The 19730-nt window shown below is 61.5% G+C and overlaps 1 protein-coding gene across 1 annotated transcript; it reads right to left on the bottom strand.

Moving 5' to 3' along the window:
• Window positions 1-2412: 2412 nt before the first annotated feature.
• Window positions 2413-19730, bottom strand: KLF15 (KLF transcription factor 15). Its single transcript, XM_081530869.1, has 5 exons — window positions 19571-19730; window positions 14825-15886; window positions 8262-8408; window positions 5344-5363; window positions 2413-2609 (listed from the first exon to the last, which is right to left on the bottom strand). Exons 2-5 carry the CDS (start codon window positions 15871-15873, stop codon window positions 2413-2415), a joined length of 1413 nt encoding a protein of 470 aa, XP_081386995.1. The 5' UTR covers window positions 15874-15886; window positions 19571-19730.

The raw sequence follows: 19730 nt of genomic DNA, 5'->3' as shown, positions 1-19730 counted from the left end.
TCACTTCATGGCAAATAGATGGGGAAACAATGGAAACAGTGACAGACTTTATTTTTTTGTGCTCCAAAATCACTGCAGATGATGACTGCAGCCATGAAATTAAAAGATGCTTACTCCTTGGAAGAAAAGTTATGACCAACCTAGACAGCATATTTAAAAGCAGAGACATTACTTTGCCAACAAACGTCCATCTAGTCAAGGCTATGGTTTTTCCATTAGTCATGTATGGATGTGAGATTTGGACAGTGAAGAAAGCTGAGCGCCAAAGAATTGATGCTTTTGAACTGTGGTGTTGGAGAAGACTCTTGAGAGTCCCTTGGACTGCAAGGAGATCCAACCAGTCCATCCTAAAGGAGATCAGTCCTGTGTGTTCATTGGAAGGACTGATGTTGAAGCTGAAGCTCCAATACTTTGGCCACCGGATGTGAAGAGCCGACTCATTGAAAAAGACCCTGATGCTGGGAAAGACTGAAGGCAAAAGGAGAAGGGGGCCGCAGAGGATGAGATGATTAGACAGCATCACTGATTCAACAGAAATGAATTTGAGCAAACTCTGGGAGATAATGGAGGACAGGGGAGCCTGGTGTGCTGCAGTCCAAAGAGTCAAACACAGCTTAGCGGCTGAACAACCACCATCAGCAACTCTGTCTTTGGGTTTCCAGTCCAGCAGCAAGGACTCCTTGCAGACACTAACCCAACTTTAAAAATGCAAATACCCTTGACCTAATCCCTGCCCCTACCTGGCCAGCCTCTCTGCTCCCACGGGATACCTGCGGCAGGCGTGGCATCAAGGTCCTCCCCAGAGCCAGGGGTTGGCAGGGCTGAGGGGCCCCTGAGGGGGGCGGGCAGCCCCACCAGGCCTGGAGAGATTGTTAAGCCAGTGAGTGTGCTTGAGGGTCTCTTTTGTGTTTTAAAAGTGCACGTGCCTCTGTGCTCAGCACATTCTGGAGTTGGCCTCTGGGGGGAGCGTGCTGGCCAGGGACGCCAGCTCTCCACTGACCACCTTTCGCCCCGTGGGCTCACTCCCTATGCGTGGATTTCACAGAAGTGTCTGCTGTGCTGGAGACAGACTCGAGCAGCTGTCGGGCACAGACTGCTTGGGCATCCCTGCGTCACCCCACCCCATTCTCTTAGCGCCTGCTGCAGGCTCCCACAGGGTGGACACGCTGTGTTCTGCCTCGAACCTGGTAGGGCCCACTTGTGAGAATGTGATGGAAGCTGTGGTGCTGGACCACGGCGGGCCCAGGGCAGCTGCGGGTGGGGGGCTGAGGGCCCCGTACAACCTCCCACTGCCCACGCTGGAAGCAAGAGCTCCCCAGCCTGCTCTCTATGGTCCCCTGGCTGGCCACGCTCTGGACACACCAACCTCCTCTCAGTCTGTCTCACCTCAGGGCCTTTGCATGTGCTGGCTCTGGCCCAGGAAGCCCTTGCAGGACTCTGAGCTCAGCAGGCCCTCTCATCTTTGGGCCCCACAGGCGTGCGTGCCCTTCCGAGAAGGCTGACCACAGTCCAGCCTAACTAGGACACTAGTTATGGGACATTCCTGCCCCCCTGTCTTTTTGCCTCAGCCTCTGGCCCAAGTTCATCGTCAGGTGTCCGTGGAACTGCCAGGGTCATGGACGGGCACCCCAGCCGAGCATTTGTGATTTGTCTTCAGATCACCCCAGCATAACCCGCCACCATCCCAGACGACAGCCCTGGTGGTGGTGAACCTGGATGCCCTGGCCGGATGGACCAGCTCGGGAAGCAGTCCACTGTGGGGGGGGGGTCCTTCTCAGCCCCTCCACTGCTGTGGACCCACCACTGGGGCCCTGGACTGTCTGTGGCCCCCAAAGAGGAGGGGGTACCTCACACGGCCAGCTCTGCTCCATCCTGACCAGAGGCCTGCACCCTCGCAGCATGCAAGGATTCTGAGCATCACCCCGCCCACATGTGTGCTCACCCCTGCTAGGCTCAAGGCCTGTGCTCCCTGAAACCTGGTCTCTCCACCCACCCTGCCTGTCTCTCTGCCACAGTTTTGCATCTTGTTTTTTTTTTCTTTTTCCCAAAGGGCCACCACAAGGAAATTCAACCCTTTTCTGACCCCCATCCAACCCGCCAGTGAGTCCCGAGATCCCGCCACCCACATTCTCAAGGCCATTTTCACCCCCACTGCCACCACCGGGTCCACGCAGCCGCAAGCTCTGCCGCGTCTCAGTCCGCTCCTGTGTCTCCCTGGTGGTCAGTCAACATTCGTCACCCTTGGGGCCCCGGCCAGGTCCTGGAGGCCGACCTGCCGGGCTGCGCCCCGGGGCTTCAACCAGCAGGAGGCCCCAGCAGGACAGAGGGTGGGACAGAGGGCAGGGTGATTCCTGGCACGGCCCCCCCCCAGCCCCTGCCCTGTCCCGCCTGCCCCCCAGCCCAAGAGTCTTGTCATGAAGTCATGGTCACCGACTTCAGCCCCTTTGGGTGGGCTGTCTTCCTCGGCGACACCGGGGTCAGCACAGAGGCCCATGCTCTTTTGCACACGACAGTGGGACCCTCCTGAAAACTTGAATCTGGTCCAGTCCCTCCCTCGCTGAAGCGGCGGCCTACCACTGCGCTGAGAACACAAAAGCCTTTATCACCACCTAAAAGCGTGTGGGCGAAATCAGCGGTCAGGGAGTTGACTGACCGGGTTGGATATTTTTTTTTCCTTTCTTTTTCTCTCTTTTCAATGACACTGGAGCAGAGGGAACAGCTGAAAGGGAACAGAAAACAGACTCCCGGGTTAGGGCTTGTTTTGGTAACAGGCAAGCTGGTTGAGTCAAAAGGTGACATCTTACTGCAGTTGACTGCATACTGGGGACCCCCGCCTGCCCTCGACCCTTTCCAAAGCGCCCACATCCGCCTGGCTCAAGGCCTCAGACACGCAGGCCCATTCCTGCCTCAGAGCCTTTGCACCTGCTGTTTCTTTGGCTTGACTGCCCTTCCATCTGCTCCTCCCAAGGCTCCTCCTCACTCTAATGTCACCTCCTCAGAGGGGCCCTCCGCAATGGGCCCGCCTAAAGCAGGAGTGTTAAGCTCCGCTTGCGTTCCTGAAACGTTCTGTGTCGACTTGGCTGGCCTCAAAAGCTCTCGCTAGGATTCCCTTTCCAGAGCATTTCCAGGCAGAGCCACAGAAAGACCTGATCCTCCTGTGGTTTGGCAGCCCGGTGTGAGAACGGAACCACAAATGTAACAACTCACTTGCGGCCCTCGGTTCCCTAGCCCGCTGCAGACCTCGCTGGGGGTGTCGGACTGTCATTGCTTCATCTGGCCCTCAGCCCCACCGGAAGGCAGGAGGGTGTACGCCTGCTGGGCAGTGAGTAGGGTGGGACCCAGGGAGGAGCTTGTCTCCCCTGGGGCCAGCCACCAAGGGCGGGCGCTCAGCCCACAGCCCTCACATCACCCCGCCACCAGCTGCTCCCAACAATGGACCCAGGGGAGCCGAGCCCCTCAGTACCCACTGGTGGCAGATCCAGGAGGAGTCACCCCCAAGGGTCCCCTGAAACCTGAAGTTCCACTGGCAGGGACCCTGCCAACTTCCATTGACCGACGAGCAAGCTGAGGCTCTAGAGCGTGGACGCGCTAGGGAAGCCACGTCTCGAGGCGAGGAGCCCCTCAAAGTGATTGGGCCTTGGCCCCAAGCTGGAGCTGTGCCCAGCACACACGGAGACCTAGAGGGCATACTGAAGGAGCATGAAGCATGCCTGGAAACTCCAGTACCCGCTGCCAGGCAGGGCTGCCTGTGTAAGGGCTGATGTAAGTTGGTGCCTGGGAGACACTTCTGTCTCCTGTGTGCCCCCCGGCCTGGCCCCACCAGCTCACCCGGGCCTGGAGCTCGGCGGGCTCTGACTGCCCCATTGCACCTCCGGGGGGGGCGGGCACCACCACCAGGAGCCTTCAGAGCAGGTCAGGGGCATCGTGCCAGAGCGGGGGTCACGTGGCCCCGCCCCGCGCCCAGGAGGTGGTGCTTTGCATCCTAGGGTTCAGGACCCCCTCCCGCAGCTGGAACTAAACCACCTGTGTGTTCAGCCACTGACTCGGCCGAGGCTCCCCGTGAGGAGAGCGGAAGCTTCAGTCGCCTCCGCCCCACCCCTCCCTCCCACCTCTTTCTTGCACAGCTCGTGTTTGGAGATCAAATGTTTATGCTAATCCTCCTGTGTCACCTGCATCAGTCTCCTACTGCCGCTGTGAAAATTTCCAGGAACATGGTGCTTGAAACAACACCCATTCCTCCACTCCCAGTTCTGAGGTCAGACGGAGAATCAAGCTGTCCACACCAGCCTCCAGAGGCTCCAGGGCAGCACGTCTGCTTGCCTCTTCCCGCTTTCAGGGGCACCTTGCTCCTTGGCTTGTGGCCCCTTGTTCCCTCTCCTCAGTCAGCAGAGTGGGAGCTTCCAGCCTCTGACCTCTGCTGCCATCACCTCGCCTCCTGACCCACTTTAAGGCAGCAATGCCCAAGCTTTTTGGCACCAGGGACCTGTTTCGATGAAGACTATTCTTCCACGGACCAGGGTGGGAGGGAGGGTTTACAGATGCTTCAAGTGCCTTACATGTTGTGATCGCAATCATCCGTACCTGCATCCACATCACCGGCTCAGCTCCGCCTCCCATCATCCAGCCTTAGATTCTCAGAAGGAGCCACAACCTAGACCCCTCGGGTGCTCAGGTCACAGTAGGGTTTGAGCTCTTAGGAGAATCTGATGCTCTAGCTGATCTGACAGGAGGTGGAGCTCAGGTGGAAATCCCAGCGATGGCAAGCGGCCGTAAATACAGATGGAGCTCCGCTAACTTGCCCTCACCTTCTGTGTGGCCCCACTTCTAACAGGTACTGGTCTGTGGCCGGGGGGCGGGGGACCCTTGCTTTAAAGGACCCATGTGACTACCTCGAGCTCACCAGATAATCCCAGATAATCTCTCCTTTTTCCAGTAGTCATGTATGGATGTGAGAGTTGGACTATAAAGAAAGCTGAGCACTGAAGAATTGATGGTTTTGAACTGTGGTGTTGGAGAAGACTCTTGAGAGTACCTTGGACTGCAAGGAGATCCAACCAGTCCATCTTAAAGGAAATCAGTCCTGAGTATTCACTGGAAGGACTGATGCTTAAGCTGAAACTCAATACTTTGGCCATCGCCACCTGATGGGAAGAAATGACTCATTGGAAAAGACCCTGATGCTGGGAAAGATTGAAGTCAGGAGGAGAAGGGGACGACAGAGGATGAGATGGTTGGATGACATCACTGACTCAATGGACATGAGTTTGAGTAAACTCCGGGAGTTGGAGAAGGACACGGAGGCCTGGTGTGCTGCAGTCCATGGGGTCACAAAGAGTTGGACACGACTAAGTGACTGAACTGAACTGAATCTCGACTTGACTTGGTTACATCTGCAGAGTCCCCTTTGCCACAGAAGGAAGCATATGCTCAGGTTTTGGAGATTAGGATGCGGACATCCTTGGATGAGATGGTTGGATGGCATCAGTGACTCATGGACATGAGTTTGAGCATACTCTGGCAGATTGTAAAGGACAGGGAAGCCTGACGTGCTGCAGTCCATGGGGTCACAAACAGTCGGACACAACTGAGCCACTGAACAACAACAACAGTCCTTGGAGCAAATATTCTGCGGACGACTTTTTAACTTTAAATTGTATATTTAACCTCTATATCTTATCCCAATTTTAGCAATAGTGCTTGCTTACCACCCACGTCATTTGCTCAACAAATATTTGTTTTGGGAGCTGGGCTCACAGTGCTGAACAAAACAGGCAAAACCCTTCTTCCCGAGTTCATGTTCTAGTGTGGAAGAACAGCTAATACACTGAATGCGTGAGTAAATTATGTTCCCAGTGCAATTGATTTTTGGATGGTAATTTGGCAAAAGTTACCGGCCTGCTCTTTGACCCAGCGAACCCACCATTAAAAGTTGTATATGAAGCTATGTGCAAGGTCTGTTTTGTATCATTATGTATCACAGCAAACATGTGGGAACAATCTTAAAGCTAGTTGATGGTAATTCACCATTAAATTTAATTGGTAAGTAAACTGTGGGTATTCTAGGATCTGGGTTGACACAAAGCCTGTCCGAGTGGCCCACAGTCTCCGGACAAATAAGCACGTGCACTAACTGCTTTCTTACAGGCAGAGGCATCTCTGTGGCACAGGGGACCTAGGAGGCGCTGATGGTACTGCACACCTTCCAGTGTTCACCTAGCTGGGCCTGGACAGAGGTCAGCCGGGGGCTGAGGACCCAAGCGGGTGGCTGTTGGGGACGTACGTGGAAGGGTGAGCTGTGTCCGGGTCAGTACCCAGCCGTGTACACACGTGTGCTCACGGATCCTCCAGTATGACCGTCCCAACTGCCCGGGTCCGCTTCTCTATGGATGAAGACGATGCCTCGCTTCCCCAGGGCATGTTTGCCCCCAGGGAGTGTGTCCGGTCAGGGTCAAAGGGCACAGGTCACAAGGCCGGGTCATCTCCCCAGGACCGGGGCCGGGTAGGATGGGGTGTCCGTTTTGCACCTGTGCTGTGCTCTACTGGACAGGCAGACGGCTGCAGCAGGAGGTTCCCAGGTCAGTGGGGACGAGGGCCTTCACCGCAGAAGACACACAGTGCACACGCACATGCACACGCACACACGCCTCCCTCACGTCTCCCCTGCAGACCCGCCACCTGCCCCAGGTCCGAGGCTGTCACTGACAGCCCCCAGGGCACATGGACAGAGAAGCAGGCAGGTGCGCAGCCCGGCCCCTCCGCGCCAGCTCCCTCCCGGCCCGCTGGGGCACGGGGTCGAGGCCTCGACCGTAGAGCTCACACCAGGCACTGCCTCCACCCGGTCAAGACGCCTGATCTGTTCAGAATCGCAAGTGGGCATCACGTGCCATTTCCCAGGGGGAGTTGCACGCGGGGAATGGTTTGCCCCCTTCCCGGTGCATACAGTGGGTGCATAATCGATGCTCAGTGCACTGCACACAAGGTAGGAAGTGCTAAGCCAGGGTCTCAGACAGGAACTCAGCAGAGTAGTGGCCCTGCGGGCCAGGCCCGCCTGCAGTCTCTTCCCACAAGTGATGCTGGAATCAGGCGGCCATGGGTCTGTGGAGCAGAAAGCCCTCAGGACACGGAAGGAGCAGACACCCAGCCGTGGGAATGGAGGTGGGGGTGCGGGGACCCTGCACTGGCGGACAAGGGGCCGGACATCCACGGAGCCCCTGTGTCGCTCTGGGTGCAAACCAGGGTCCCCCACATGTGGCAAACCAGATTTGGCCCCCAGAATCACTCCATTTCCTGGCAGAGCCAAGGAAAGCAGCACACCAATGCCAGAGTTATCAAGTTCTTTTTTCTTTTTATTGGCAAATATATTTTTATGAAGGACCAAAGAAAATATACATAATTGTAACATATGTACACCAGCTTTATAGATTTTATTTCAAATTTACACAATGTTGATATGTTATTAAAAGATTTGATGTCAATGCACCTATGTACATTTTATTTACATACATTCATAGGATGTGAAATAAACCTCTCAAAACAAGCTAGTTCATTTGATATTAATTTCTAGACAAGATAAGGAATGCACTTCTAAATCAGGACTTGGGAGGTTCTACTTAGCTCTTCTACACCAGCCCTCTCCTCCCGAAGGTGACCAGAGGCACCGACTGGATTTGTCTGCAAACAGGACGAGGGACTGGGCCACGCGGAACCGACACCCTGGGGCAGACCTGTGTCTGTCCGTCTGTCCTGCACGTTTAACTCAAGCACATGCACTGCCGCCTTGCTGAGAGGGGTCTTTTCACCCAGCCCACAGCCACCCAGTGGCCAGGTCCCGCCCCTGCACCGCCCTGGGCGCCTTCTGGTGGTCAGGCTGGGGATGGAGCCACTCCCATGCCACAGTGCAGCCTGGACTTCTGGCCTACTTCCTTCTTCCCCGCATGCTCCCTCCGGGAACTGACATTTCAACACTGCGCACTTCTCCTTCCCCAGCAATCAGAGTGCTGGCCCCAGCCCAGGCGGGGAGCCCGGCAGGAGGGGGGCTGGGCCGCGGAAGGCTCGGGGCGCGCAGGCTGCCTCCGGCCAGCGCGGGCACCTCCGGGTCCCCGGGGAGGTGGCGGTGCTGAGTCTGCACCCCTGGGCTCCAGGTGGCCCAGATGGGCGTCACGTCCCTCTAACGGGGGCTGATAACTTATTGCTACAGAGTGCCGGGCGGAGGAGGCGGCCGCTTGGGGTTGGGGTCAGGGTCAGGTCAGGGCCTCGGCAGCCGGCTGCTGCGCGGGAAGCGGTGCACCTTGACGTGCTTGGACAGGTGGTCGCTGCGGGCGAACTTCTTCTCGCACACAGGGCACTGGTAGGGCTTCACGCCCGAGTGCGAGCGCCGGTGTCGCGACAGCTCGTCCGAGCGTGAGAACCTGTGGGACAGGGCGGTCAGCGGCCTCGCCCCCGCCGCCCGGCGGAGCTGAGCCCACCCTGCTGTGGCTTGAGGGCAGCTGGTGACCCCACAGGCCCCCCAACTGCGTCTGTGCCTCAAGCCCCTCAGACCAGAGTGTGGGGCTCCTGGGAGCATCCTCCACGCAGCCCCCCAGCCGGGGGCACAGGCTGGGGCTGAGGTCCCGCCCAGCCTGCAGGGGGAAGGCCTTTGTCACAGCGGAGGAGGGGTCCTCAGACTTGACCCCACAACTCCTGGACCCTTTCTGCCTTCCCAGCAGCTGAGAGGTCCCTAGATGACACCGCGCCCCGCAGGGCGCTCTGAGGCCTGCACGGCGGCCCAGCTGCCTCCCTATTGCAGCCCCAGTGGCTGCTGCAAAGGAGCAGCACAGGACCGAGCTGACCACAGGGCTCAGCTCTTGCCACGGCCGACCTCAGGGACTCCAGCCTCTCCCCACTCCAGAGCTCAGTCCTGGTAGCGAGACCCCACCTTTACACACATGCTGTTGTGCTTTGCACTCTGCTTGCACGAACTGCCCTGGGCCCCTCTCGCCAGAGGACATGTGCCCAAACTGTCCCCTCTGTCTGGGAGGCTCTTCCCACGCATCCCTTAGCCCTCAGCGCAAATGTCACCTCCTCAGGAAAGCCCTCCAGGATTGCATCCCACCCGTAGCTAGGGCCTAGAAGCACTAGGCACTTCTCCTTCCTGACCGCTGCCACTGCTGGAACTTTAGTTTCCAACTTTTTGATGAACATCAGTCTGAGCCACTAGACCGTCAGCTCCATGAGGAAAGGCATGTGCCCCGCGGCCAGCCCAGCACCTGCTGCCTGGGGTGCTTGGTCTGTGCGTCAGTGAGAGAGCAGACACAGCAGCACCTCGGGAGGACAGAGAGCTCTCAGAGAGGCAGCCTTCGCCAGCCCCAGGGCGTGCAAGCACCCACTGCACACTGCGCACCCACACATACATACCACACTAAAGCGTCTGCCTGCAATGCAGGAGACCTGGGTTCGATCCCTGGGTTGGGAAGATCCCCTGAAGGAGGGCATAGCAACCCACTCCAGTATTCCTGCCTGGAGAATCCCCATGGACAGAGGAGCCTGGCGGGCTACAGCCCACGGGTCACAGAGTCAGACATGACTGAGCACAGAGCACACACATGCACGTGTGCATACGCTCACCCACGTGAACATGCGCACACAGAAGCATCAGGCCCAACACCCCCCCACGCACGAGAGGAAGGGGGGTGGTGCCTACAGCAAACGTCTCCGCCCCGCCAAGGAGGGGGCTGGTGGCTTGGCCGGGCCTGACCCTCTGGGTGAAAGCCCGGGACCCATAGCTGCACTTGAAGTCTGAACGGGGGCCTCAGCACCCGATGGGGGCCTCAGCCCGGAGGCACGGAGGACAAGGACCGCCTTCCTCACTCCTCTGATGCCCAGAGCATGGCCAGGCTCCTGCGCTTGGAAGCTGGTGTTCATGTCATGGCCCGGGTGCCCGGGCACAGAGCACAGTGCCATCAGCACCTTTGGAAATAAGACCCTGGCCCGTCTGCCACGTGAGGAAACCAAGGCGCACGCAGAGATACGAGGCCCTGACCCAGGGTCAGCGGCCACAGAGCGGCCAAGGCCAGAGCAAAGATCCCGCCCTGGTGCCCATGGGCAGCCTGGCCTCCCCCAAAGTGGGCCAGGTGCCCCGTGCCCCTGCAGCTCAAGCGGGTGGAAGGAGAACCAAGGTTCCAGCCGTCAGGGGCCAGCCTGGGACCACCTACCCCAGCGGGAGTCAGGGCCCTCAGGGCAGTGGCAAGGAGGCTCCGCCACGGCCCCGAGCTCCCGCCTCCCCTCAGCACGATGCATGGGGTCGGCCTCAACCTCCCGCTCAGGGAGCCAAGACCAGCCCCACTGGGAGGACAGGCACAGTGGGGAGGCTGGATCGCTCAGCGTGAGCCGTGTAGCCCCAGGCAAATGCGGGCCCGTCCTGGGCTTCAGCCGTCTCTCTCTTCCAGTGGAGCCTCGGGGTTCTTGTCCACCTTCCGAGGCTCGTCTCAGAGGCCGCAGTGGGCACACAAGGGCAAGCAGCCCCTTGTCAGGGGACGCCTGGGAGGGGAGCAGAGCAGGGACAGCGGCCCCGAGAGCAGCCCCCACAGCACAGGGTCCTGCAACCTGAGCCCCCAGATGACCCCCCCCAGCCCACACCCCCACGCCACTTTCTCCCAAACTGCAGCCACACAGGACAGGGTGGGTAGCTACGACTCAGCCTCTGCGGGCAGTGGGCCCTTCTCCTCCTGCCGGGACCACCTGGCGAGTCACCAAGCTCTTGGAGGTGCTCCCCCCAGTACAGGGAAGGGCAGACTGGGTGCGGGGCCCACGGCCGCGAGCCGGGCCCTGGTGAGTGTCGACCACGATCCCCACGGCTGGGCTGCGGGGAAGCACAGGTCCAGGGGGCCCTCCGTCAACCAGAAAGCCGTCACTCCGAGCACCCAGGCTAAGGGCGGTGGTGGGAACGTGCCGCCAGGCTGTGCGTGGAACAGCGTGGGGCTGCGACTGCAGGGAGGGCTCGGGGGCCTCGCTGGAGCCCCCAGCCCCATCAGGGCCTCCTCGTCCACCGTGGAGACCTAGGCTCTGCCATGCAGGGAGCTGGCACTCCCCCAGGAGCAGAGGCAGGAGAGTGCTCTCCTCAGACGGGATAGGACGTCTCTCTGCAGAGAATGACGGAGACTGGTGTCCGAGAGGGAAGCAAGAAACTTCTAGGCAGAGGCCGACAGTGCCTCCTATACGCACAGCCTCAAGCAGGCCCATCTGGCCCCAGCCCTGTCCTGGCCTCCGGAGCCACGTGCCTACGCGGAAGAGCAGGGACTCCAGGGTCCACGATCAGACACCGAAGGAAGTGGCGGGGGCTCGCCCAGGCCAGGGACGACCCTAGGGGACAGCGCTCCTGGCCCTCAGTGTGCAGGAGACAGGACAGGCGCCGGAGGGAGAGAGGCAGCTGCTCTTCGCCAGGACCACCAGGAAGGAGGGTCCGGATGCAGCACGCCCACTGGGAAGACAGCCCACGCCCTTCTGGAGGGGTGGAGGGGCTGCTGCAGGGTGGGCCGGGCCTACGGCCTGCTGGGTGGGGTGGGGTGGGCAGGGAGCCTGGGCCCAGCCCCTGCCTCAGCCACATCCCAGCTGGGTGATGGTGAGAACTGCCTGCCGGCTCCGGCCACGTTTCCCTTCTCTAAAGTGGGGCGGCAGAAGGTGAGATGGTTGGATGGCATCACTGACGCGATGGACATGAATGTGAGCAAGCTCCGGGAGTTGGGGATGGACAGGGAGGCCTGGCGTGCTGCAGTCCATGGGATTGCAGAGTCGGACACGACTCAGCGACTGAACAACAACGAAAGTGGGACAACAGGCTGATGCCTGCTCACAGGCTCAGTATGACGCCTGCCCAGCACCCTGGAGCTGTGTCTCACTGTCTTACTCCTCAGCCCTTTCCTCCCGGCCCAGAGCTGATGCCTGGCGGCTGACGACCTCGGGGAAGAGACAGGACTCCCGGCACACGAGAGCACTGCCCAGCGAGAGATGGTGGCCAGCCCAGCCCTGGGGCTGCACGTGGCCGAGGTGTGCTGGCCTCACCACGGTGGGGTGTGCTCTGTCCCCGTGGCAATGACTGCATCTTTCTGGGCCTCGGTTTCCCCCAACGTAAAACGAGATGGTGCCAACCACAGGGGTGCTGGGAGGCCTCGAAGAGACCAGGATGTGGGAAGGACAGAGCCAGAGTCATGGCGAGACCAGCGACAGCCACCCCCGGAGGAGAGTGCTGGAGACACAGGCCACAGGGGGCCGTGCCAGCCCGCGCTGCCCGAGGGAGGCTGGCGGGCAGACTGCGTGAGCCTGCGCTACAGAATGAGGTGTCTGGATAGGAATCGAAGCATACCTGAGGGGTACGGAAGGCCTGAGGGGGCGGCAAGGTAATGAGTGCCTCGTGGAAGGAAGCATGCAAGCCAGGGTGGGGATTTGTAGAGAGGAGTCCAGCTCTAAGACCCTCAGGACAGTGCCTGGCACTCAGTAAGTGCCTGGTGAGCTGGCCACTGTCACCTTCTCCCCTGTCCTGTCCTGATGGAGCTGCCCCTAAGTCAGTCCACCTTCCCACCCACATGCTGGAAGGACTCCCCTCTGTCACTCAGCTGGCAGCTACAACCACGTGGAAGGGACAGTCAACTCACGGGCACATAACCAGAGTCCAGGATCCCTGAAGACTAACCAGCAAGATACGGCCCTCCCAAGGGGCAGGTGCCCTCAGCTCCCCGCCTCACAGGCCCTCTGCCTCGCATGACGCTGTGAAGGCCAGACCCAGACCCGCCTGGCCAATGGCAGACACGGCTCCCAAGGGCTCCCACCGTGCCTGCCCCACTCAGGGGTCCTGGGCAAGACCACGCAAGGGCTTGGGTGGTGCAGACCTGAATGCCTACCATGAATTTCACTCTGGGTTACATACCTCCCCCCACGGGGAACTCACTCCCTCCGGGGCCGCTGTGCCGGGGGCCGACAGCTGCCTGCCCCCCGACAGCCTGGGCTGAGGGTCCTATCTGCCCTCCAGGACAGCCCGGAACACAGGTCCTCTTCTTCCACAGGAACGGCCGAGTGGGCGGCCTTGACCATAACCACGCCCTTCCTCCCGGCCTCAGTTCTTGGGGGGGAGGTGGACAGTGCCCGGGACAGTGAGGCTGCCCACAGCCCCGCCCCCACCAAGAAGACAGCACCAGCCCAGGGGTCTCCGGATGCCACTCTGCAACGTGGGTGCTACCCAGTGGAAGCAGGGTGACCCCTTCCAGGTCGTCCTCACACTCTGACCTCGTCTGAGAGCGGCACACGACCCGGACGATCCCTGCACACACAGCCCTGGGGGACAGAGACTGCGGGCAAGCCTTCCACTCGACAGACGAGGAAACTGAGGCTTGGCCAGGGGACCACGGGAGGCCACCGGCTGGGGGCAGAGCAGAGCTGGGGTCCATCCCTGCCACCAGCCGCCCCACCCCCCGGGGTCAGGATGCCCCCTGCCACGGCCGGGCCCCCATGTGGCCCCGGGTCTGCCCACCGACTCTGGTTTCCCCGCCGGCCGGCAGGCCTGCCCTGAAGCACACCAGCCAACTCTGCCCGAGGCTGCAGGCAGTATGGGGCTAGAGCTGGACTCCCAGAGCCGTCAGGGCTGTGGGTGCCAAGGCAAAGCCCCTTCCCTGACCGGCTCAGCGCTCCACGACCCAGGACGCTGGGCGTAGGGCTCCCATCCGTCCAGCCTCGGCCCACCGCGACTCTGAGGCCAGCACCTCTGGCCCAGGGCCGGCTCTCCCCTGCTCTCAGGAGAGATGTCGTCAGGAAGCATCGCGTGTAGTGTGCACCCACACACACGCATGAGGCACAAACACGCAGCGCGCACGATCATGTGTGGTCACACATGCCCCTCGTGAGGTTCGGGTCTGCCCAAAGATGAGCGTGCCTCCCGCCTCCTCACATATGGAGGCCACACTAGCCAGGACCGAGTGTGCAAGGGGCACACGCACCTCCCAGGGCGGCCAGCTTCCTGCAGAGGGGCGTCCTGAGCACGTCACCCCGACCTGCACCAGAGCCTCAGCAAACAGTTCCCTCCCAAGAGGGTGGGCTTGCCCGCAGGGACCGGGGGCGCTCCACGGGGGTCCCACCTACTCTGCCCCCCCAGGGGCTGGGTAACCCTGGGCAAGCTGACCCCAGCTTTGAGAGCTGGGTCCCCCACCATGCACAGAGTTGAGAGCCTGGAAACAGTCTCCCGCTTCTGGCTCGGCAACCAAGCCTGGAGCCCCCATGGCCTCTCCAGCGTCCCCAGCACAGCACCAGGTCCCCCAGGACGGCTGTCAACCGGCTGGGCCTTCAGGCTTCAGAAGCAGCCGCTTCTGTCCCCTGGCCTCAGATCGCATCAGCAAAGAGCCGCGTGCCCTTGGCCGGTTACTGACTGGTTCCGAGCCTCCGTGTGCTCAGTGGTGAAGAAGGATGAGAGGTGGTACTTACCCTTGGGGCACCGTGGGGGCGCACGGCACAGGGATGTGCAACACGGGGGTGCGCAGCACAGGATGCTGCAGGGACGCGCAGCACGGGAACGCCGCGGGGACGCACGGTGCGCAGCAGCCATTTGCAGCTCTCAGTGGCCCCAGAACCACCAGGGGAGCCCTCTGCGTGGCCCAGCCCCTCCCCCACACAGCCACAGCCTCATCTGGTCACCGTGAGACTGGACCCCAGCACTCAGAGGCACACAGGGACCTCTGGGCCTGCCCACCCCCTCCCTGCCCTAAGCAGCCTTATCCAAGCGCAGAGGACAAGATCTTGGCCACGCACCACGGGAGCAGAGGCGCGTGGGCCCTGCGCAGTGCCTGGCCACCGCCGCCATACTGACCTCCAGCCACAGCCTGGCCAGGTGCAGGCGAAGGGCTTCTCACCCGTGTGCCGGCGCAGGTGGGCCTTCAGGTGGCTGCTCTTGGTGTACATCTTGCTGCAGCCAGGGAAAGTACACCTGTGCATTTTGATGAGTTCAGCCGCTGGGTTCTTGGGGAACTTCTGGCCCATGAGGAGGCCCGCGGAGCCAGGCCCCAGGGGTCCCGACCCAAGGGGCTTGGCAGCGATGGGCACGGGGGCAATGCGCACGAACTTGGAGGGCAAGCTGAGGCTGGACGAGGGCAGCACCTGGGGCACAAGCGTGAAGGTCTGGCCCTGGATACTGACAAGTAGCTGCGCCACCTTGACGGCCTCAGGGGGCTGCCCTGGGGAGGCGGGCTCGGCACCCGACTCCTGCTTCACGGGCACCGGCTGGATCTGCAACAGCAGCGGGACCGGGGGGTCGGGGGCAGGGCCCCCAGCCGGGCCCTGGCTGCCAGCCACACCAGCCCCTGGCGGTGGGGCGCAGCGCTCTCTGCCGCCAGCCCCAGGGTGGAGGTGGCCCCTGTGTGGCCCGGCAGAGAGCTGGCCACAGGCGTCCAAGTCCTTGCCACTGCCCTCTGGGGCCTGCTTCACTGCTGGCTCCATGTTCTCCTCCAGAAACTCTTCGATCTCCTCCAGGGTGGGCTGGAAGGGCCGAGGGACGTCATCGGGATCGCCCACGGGGAACTCAGGGAAGCTGAAATGCTCCCCCTTCATGGGGGCCGGTGTTTTCCGCCAGGTCCCCCAGGCCATGGGGCTGCCGTGAGCTGCAACGCCACCGCCCAGGGTGGCCTGGGACAGGAGGAAGTCCAGGATACTGTCCTGGCCCTCAGCCCCCCGGCCGCCACTGTAGCAGGAGCACAGGGTTTGCGAGTCGGGGCTGGCGCAGGAGCAGAGGCTGGAGGCATCGCTGTCGTCCTCGGAGAGGGGTGAGGGCAGCATGTGGTACGCCCGCCCGTCACCCAGAAAACCGACGGGGTGTTTCAGTGACGAGAAGGTCTCATCCACTGGGAGCAAGTGGTCCACCATGCTGGCCTGGTGGCTGCAGAGAAAACCAAGGAGGCCCCGTCAGGAGAGCAGCGCAGTCACCCCCTCCTCGGAGGCGCCTGGCCCCACGCCACGGCCAGCCACAGCCTCCTGACGCCCCAGGCCTGGATCCTGCCTCCATCCGTCCGATGGGGGAACACTGCAAGCGTGTTTTCTGAAATTGCACCACCTGTTTGCAAAAGTGCTCTCCAAGCCCATTGCACAACCCGGCTCTTGTGGCTTCACACAGATTTTTCAGAACAACTCTGAGAAGGAACACGCGTGTCTGAGTGTGAGTGCGTGTGAGGGAGAGGGTGGGCGTGTGAGGAGGCGTTCTGCACCCCGAATGGCCAGGTGGGAACCCCATCCAGCTAAGCAGAGTCGCCATCATCCATGGACAACTGACCTTGGTCCCGTTCCTGCAGAATTGCTAGCGGGAGTGGGGGGCGGGGGGAGGACGGCCACATGCCCTCTGACCCCCTGTTGCTGCAGCTTGGGTAGGGTTGCCAGATTGAGCAAATAAAAATAAAGGCCACCCGGTTCAACTTGAAACTGAGTTAAAAAAATGAACAACTTTTAACAGACGCATGTTCGAACACTGGATACAGCAGGCTTACACTAAAAAATTGTTTCATCGGAGACTCAAATATAAATGAGGAGTTTTCAACCAGACAAGTCTACTCTGAGGCATAAATTAAAGACCCCCTCAAGGGCTGTCTGACAACCTGAAAGAGGGCAGCCCACCTACCGCCCAGTCCTCGGGCGCCTCCCATCTCAGCTGCCTCTCCAGTGAATGAGGGACAGGCCCCTACCAAGCACCCTCCACTAGACTGGGCACCTTCAGGGGCTTCACCAGTGGTGGAAGGGCCCTGCCTTGTGACAACAACTCAGGGAGAACGCACCCCAGTCCCAGAGCCCAGCTACTCCCTCCTTTGACTCACAGCTGCCAGGTGGGTGATGAGACCCCCAGCCGGCACCCCGTGGAGCACTCACCCAGCTCACACCGCCTCCCTACCAGACCAGGGCCCCCGTGGTACAGGCTGGGCAGTCGGGCCTGGTTGTGTTCCCAGGCCCTGGTGAGGCTACTGGTGCCCAGGAAGGGCTCAGGGCATGTCAGTAGAGAGGACAGGGGCAGGCTGAAGGCCATGCAGGTCGGTGTCCAAGGAGAGTCAACAGTGGCTGTGACAGGGCCACCTCTGCAGACCTTTGTCCCCACCCAGTGACCACAGCAGGTGTTTACTGAGCTGAGGAGGGAGAACGATCTGCAGCTAAAGCAGACAGTCTTGGCCGCCGGGCATCAAGTCCGCTCCCACTACACTCATCTCTGTCTCTAGCACTCGGCCCGGGTCCGGCATTGCCCGACGGTCAGCACTGCCCAACGGTCAGCAGACCCAGCCAGCAGTCAGGATCTCCCAGGGCCAGGCCATCCTCAGCTGTGACATGGAGCCAGTCCTTGCTCCCCCAAACCCCAGTCTCCCCACTGTTCCGTGTGTGATGACCCAGCCAGGAAGCTTCACAGAGCCCCAGGAAAATAAGGCAAGGTGCAAGTCTGCATCCAGGGCAGTGTTTGCAGAAGAACGTTTGGCTTTTTAGCTAAGGATTTAAAGCTAGGAGTTTTAAAATATACACTATTCACTGAATCAGGTGCTGAGAAGGCATGAAAATGCCAAATAATGTGAAGAACAGAGCCCACACTCAGCCTGAGACCCCAACCTCCACCCCGTCGCCCACACTGAGCTCCTGTCTCTGCAGCTTGTCAGCTGTGTGACCTCGGGCAGGCGGTGCAACCTCTCTGTGCCATGCATTGGGTGGGGAGCCTGACAATTGTGCCTAGTTTCTGGGTTTTTGTAAGACCAACGAGCTTACACATGCTGAGCACTCACTACAGGGACAGACATGCAGCACCGGCCATCAGGGTGAGCCTCAAGGGTGAGGTTGTGGTCCTTCTCCCCTCTGCCGCCATCCTGAGGAACCCGGGGACTCCGGTCTTCCTAGAACCAGGCAGGAACCAGGCAGAAATGGCAGATCGGGCCCCGTCCCTGCCCTTGAAACTCTCCCCAGAAATGTGATCACTACCTGACTATTCCATGATATTAAGGAATTACAGTCAATATTTTTAAATGGGATGATGTATTGTGGTTGGCACATACTTTTCAAAGGAAGCCTTACATTTTAGAGACATAAACTAAGATATCCACAGATTAAATGATATAAAAGAAATAAGAAGGGAAAAGAAGTACAGTAGGATGGGGTAGGCGGGAACTTAAGAGATTCCCAAGGAATGGACCCAGTCTTCTCCCAGAAGGCTGATCTGCCCCAGACCACTGCTCCACCTGCCCCACTCACAGGCTGTGCACAAGCTCACCAGCATCACCGCCCCAGGCCAGGTCCCCAGCGCTTCCCTCTCCAGGGACCCCTCTTCCAGCCCTATAGGAGGGAGCCCCTGATTTAGATCCCTCAGCTCCGAAGTCACTCTCTGTGAGGCTTCCATCCCTGCCCACCACCCTCTGCTATAACACCGGGCATCACAGTCTTCCTAACAGTTGCTACTGCAGTTATGTATGTACGCACTTCGTTCTCGGTCTCCCCACCAGAATATAAGCCGTTTGGACTGTTTAACCCCAACTCTCAAACAGGACCCTGGCCAAACTTTGCCGATGGAGTGCAAAGGCCCGGGGGTGGGGCCCGCAGCAGACCACCTGGGCCCTCGGGCAGGGCTCCTCGGCGGGGAGGAAGCGGGCACTGAGAGCTCACGGGGCCTGCGGGGCGCCAGGACCGGCCCTGAAACACAGCAGCACGTGGCCCGGCCAGCGACGCAGGCCGCGAGGAGGGGGGGGACGCCCTGTCCCGGGCAGCGTCCCCGGCCGCGGCCGGACTCCGCCCCTCCCCGCCCGGCCGGCCGGGCCTGCTGTTTATCCTCCCGGGGACACGGCGGCCGCAGGAACAACATGTAATTGATAACAAGCGGAGCGCCAGCCAAGGGCCTTCCATTGGGTCAGCGTGCAGACCACGGCGGGGGGGCCGCCCTTCAAAATAAGAGTCCCGCGGCCGCGGCCTCGCACCTGTGGGGCGGCGGGGCTCCCCGCGGTCCGCCAGGTCCCTGGAGGCGTCGGAATGGCTTCAGGGCTTCAGGCACCCGGGGACCCGTCACCCCCGGGGCCTGGGCCGGCAAACAGCGGGGGTGGAGGGAGGCACCGAAGGGACCCGCAGAGGGGCGGGCGGGGCGCGGGCGGGGGCGCGAGCTCCTGCCTCGTGACTGCGCGTGCGGGGCGCGCTGAGGGCCGGGCGGGGGCCCCGCGACGCCCCGGCGCGCGTGGGGCCGCGCGTGGGAAGGGGCGGGGGGAGCCGGGAGCCGCCTCCCCCGGGCCGGCCACGGTGACCGGCAGTAACCCCTCCGCCCGCAGGCCCCGCCGCGCCCACCATATGGGCGGCCGGCCCGCGAGGCGCGCGCGGACACGCGGGGCCAGGCGCCGAGGCCGGCGCGGGGACGGGGCTGGTGGGCACAAGGGGATCGCCGTCCCTCCCGCCTGCTCGCCCCCGGTCCCGGCCCTGCGCCGGGGGCCCGACTCCGCTGACATCTCCCCCGACGCTCGCGCGAAGCCCGGACAGCCGTGCGGGCGCCCGGCCCGGCGCGCAGAGGGCCCCCCGCGCCCCCGCCGGGCCCGGTCCAGGCGCGCCCGTCCTCGCCGCGCGCTCCCACCTGAACTCGGCGCGGCCAGCCGGCGGCCAGGCCGGGCGGTCCCGGGCCCACGCGGGCTGCGCTGGGGGCGGCGGCCGCGCGTCCGGCACTCACTCGCCTCGCCCGGCCCGCGTAGTTGCGGCCGAGCCCCCGCCGCCGCCGCTTCTCGGCGCTCACTCCC

Source organism: Giraffa tippelskirchi, chromosome 9, assembly GCF_054371585.1.
Source record: "Giraffa tippelskirchi isolate mGirTip1 chromosome 9, T2T-mGirTip1v1.2.pri, whole genome shotgun sequence".
NCBI lineage: Eukaryota > Metazoa > Chordata > Mammalia > Artiodactyla > Giraffidae > Giraffa > Giraffa tippelskirchi.
The sequence above is the reverse complement of the archived record's forward strand: the minus strand, read 5'-3'. Positions and strand labels throughout refer to the sequence as shown.

Excerpts from the sequence above, each read along its gene's own strand:
- KLF15 (XM_081530869.1), bottom strand. The coding sequence starts at position 15,873 with ATGGTGGACCACTTGCTCCCAGTGGATGAGACCTTCTCGTCACTGAAA. Across the intron at positions 5,364-8,261 it reads CGCTTCCCGCGCAGCAGCCG|TTCAGTTCAGTCACTTAGTC; the intron begins GCTGCCGAGGCC and ends GTCGAGATTCAG. Across the intron at positions 2,610-5,343 it reads TTCAGTTCAGTCACTTAGTC|GTGGTGATAAAGGCTTTTGT; the intron begins GTGTCCAACTCT and ends ACACGCTTTTAG.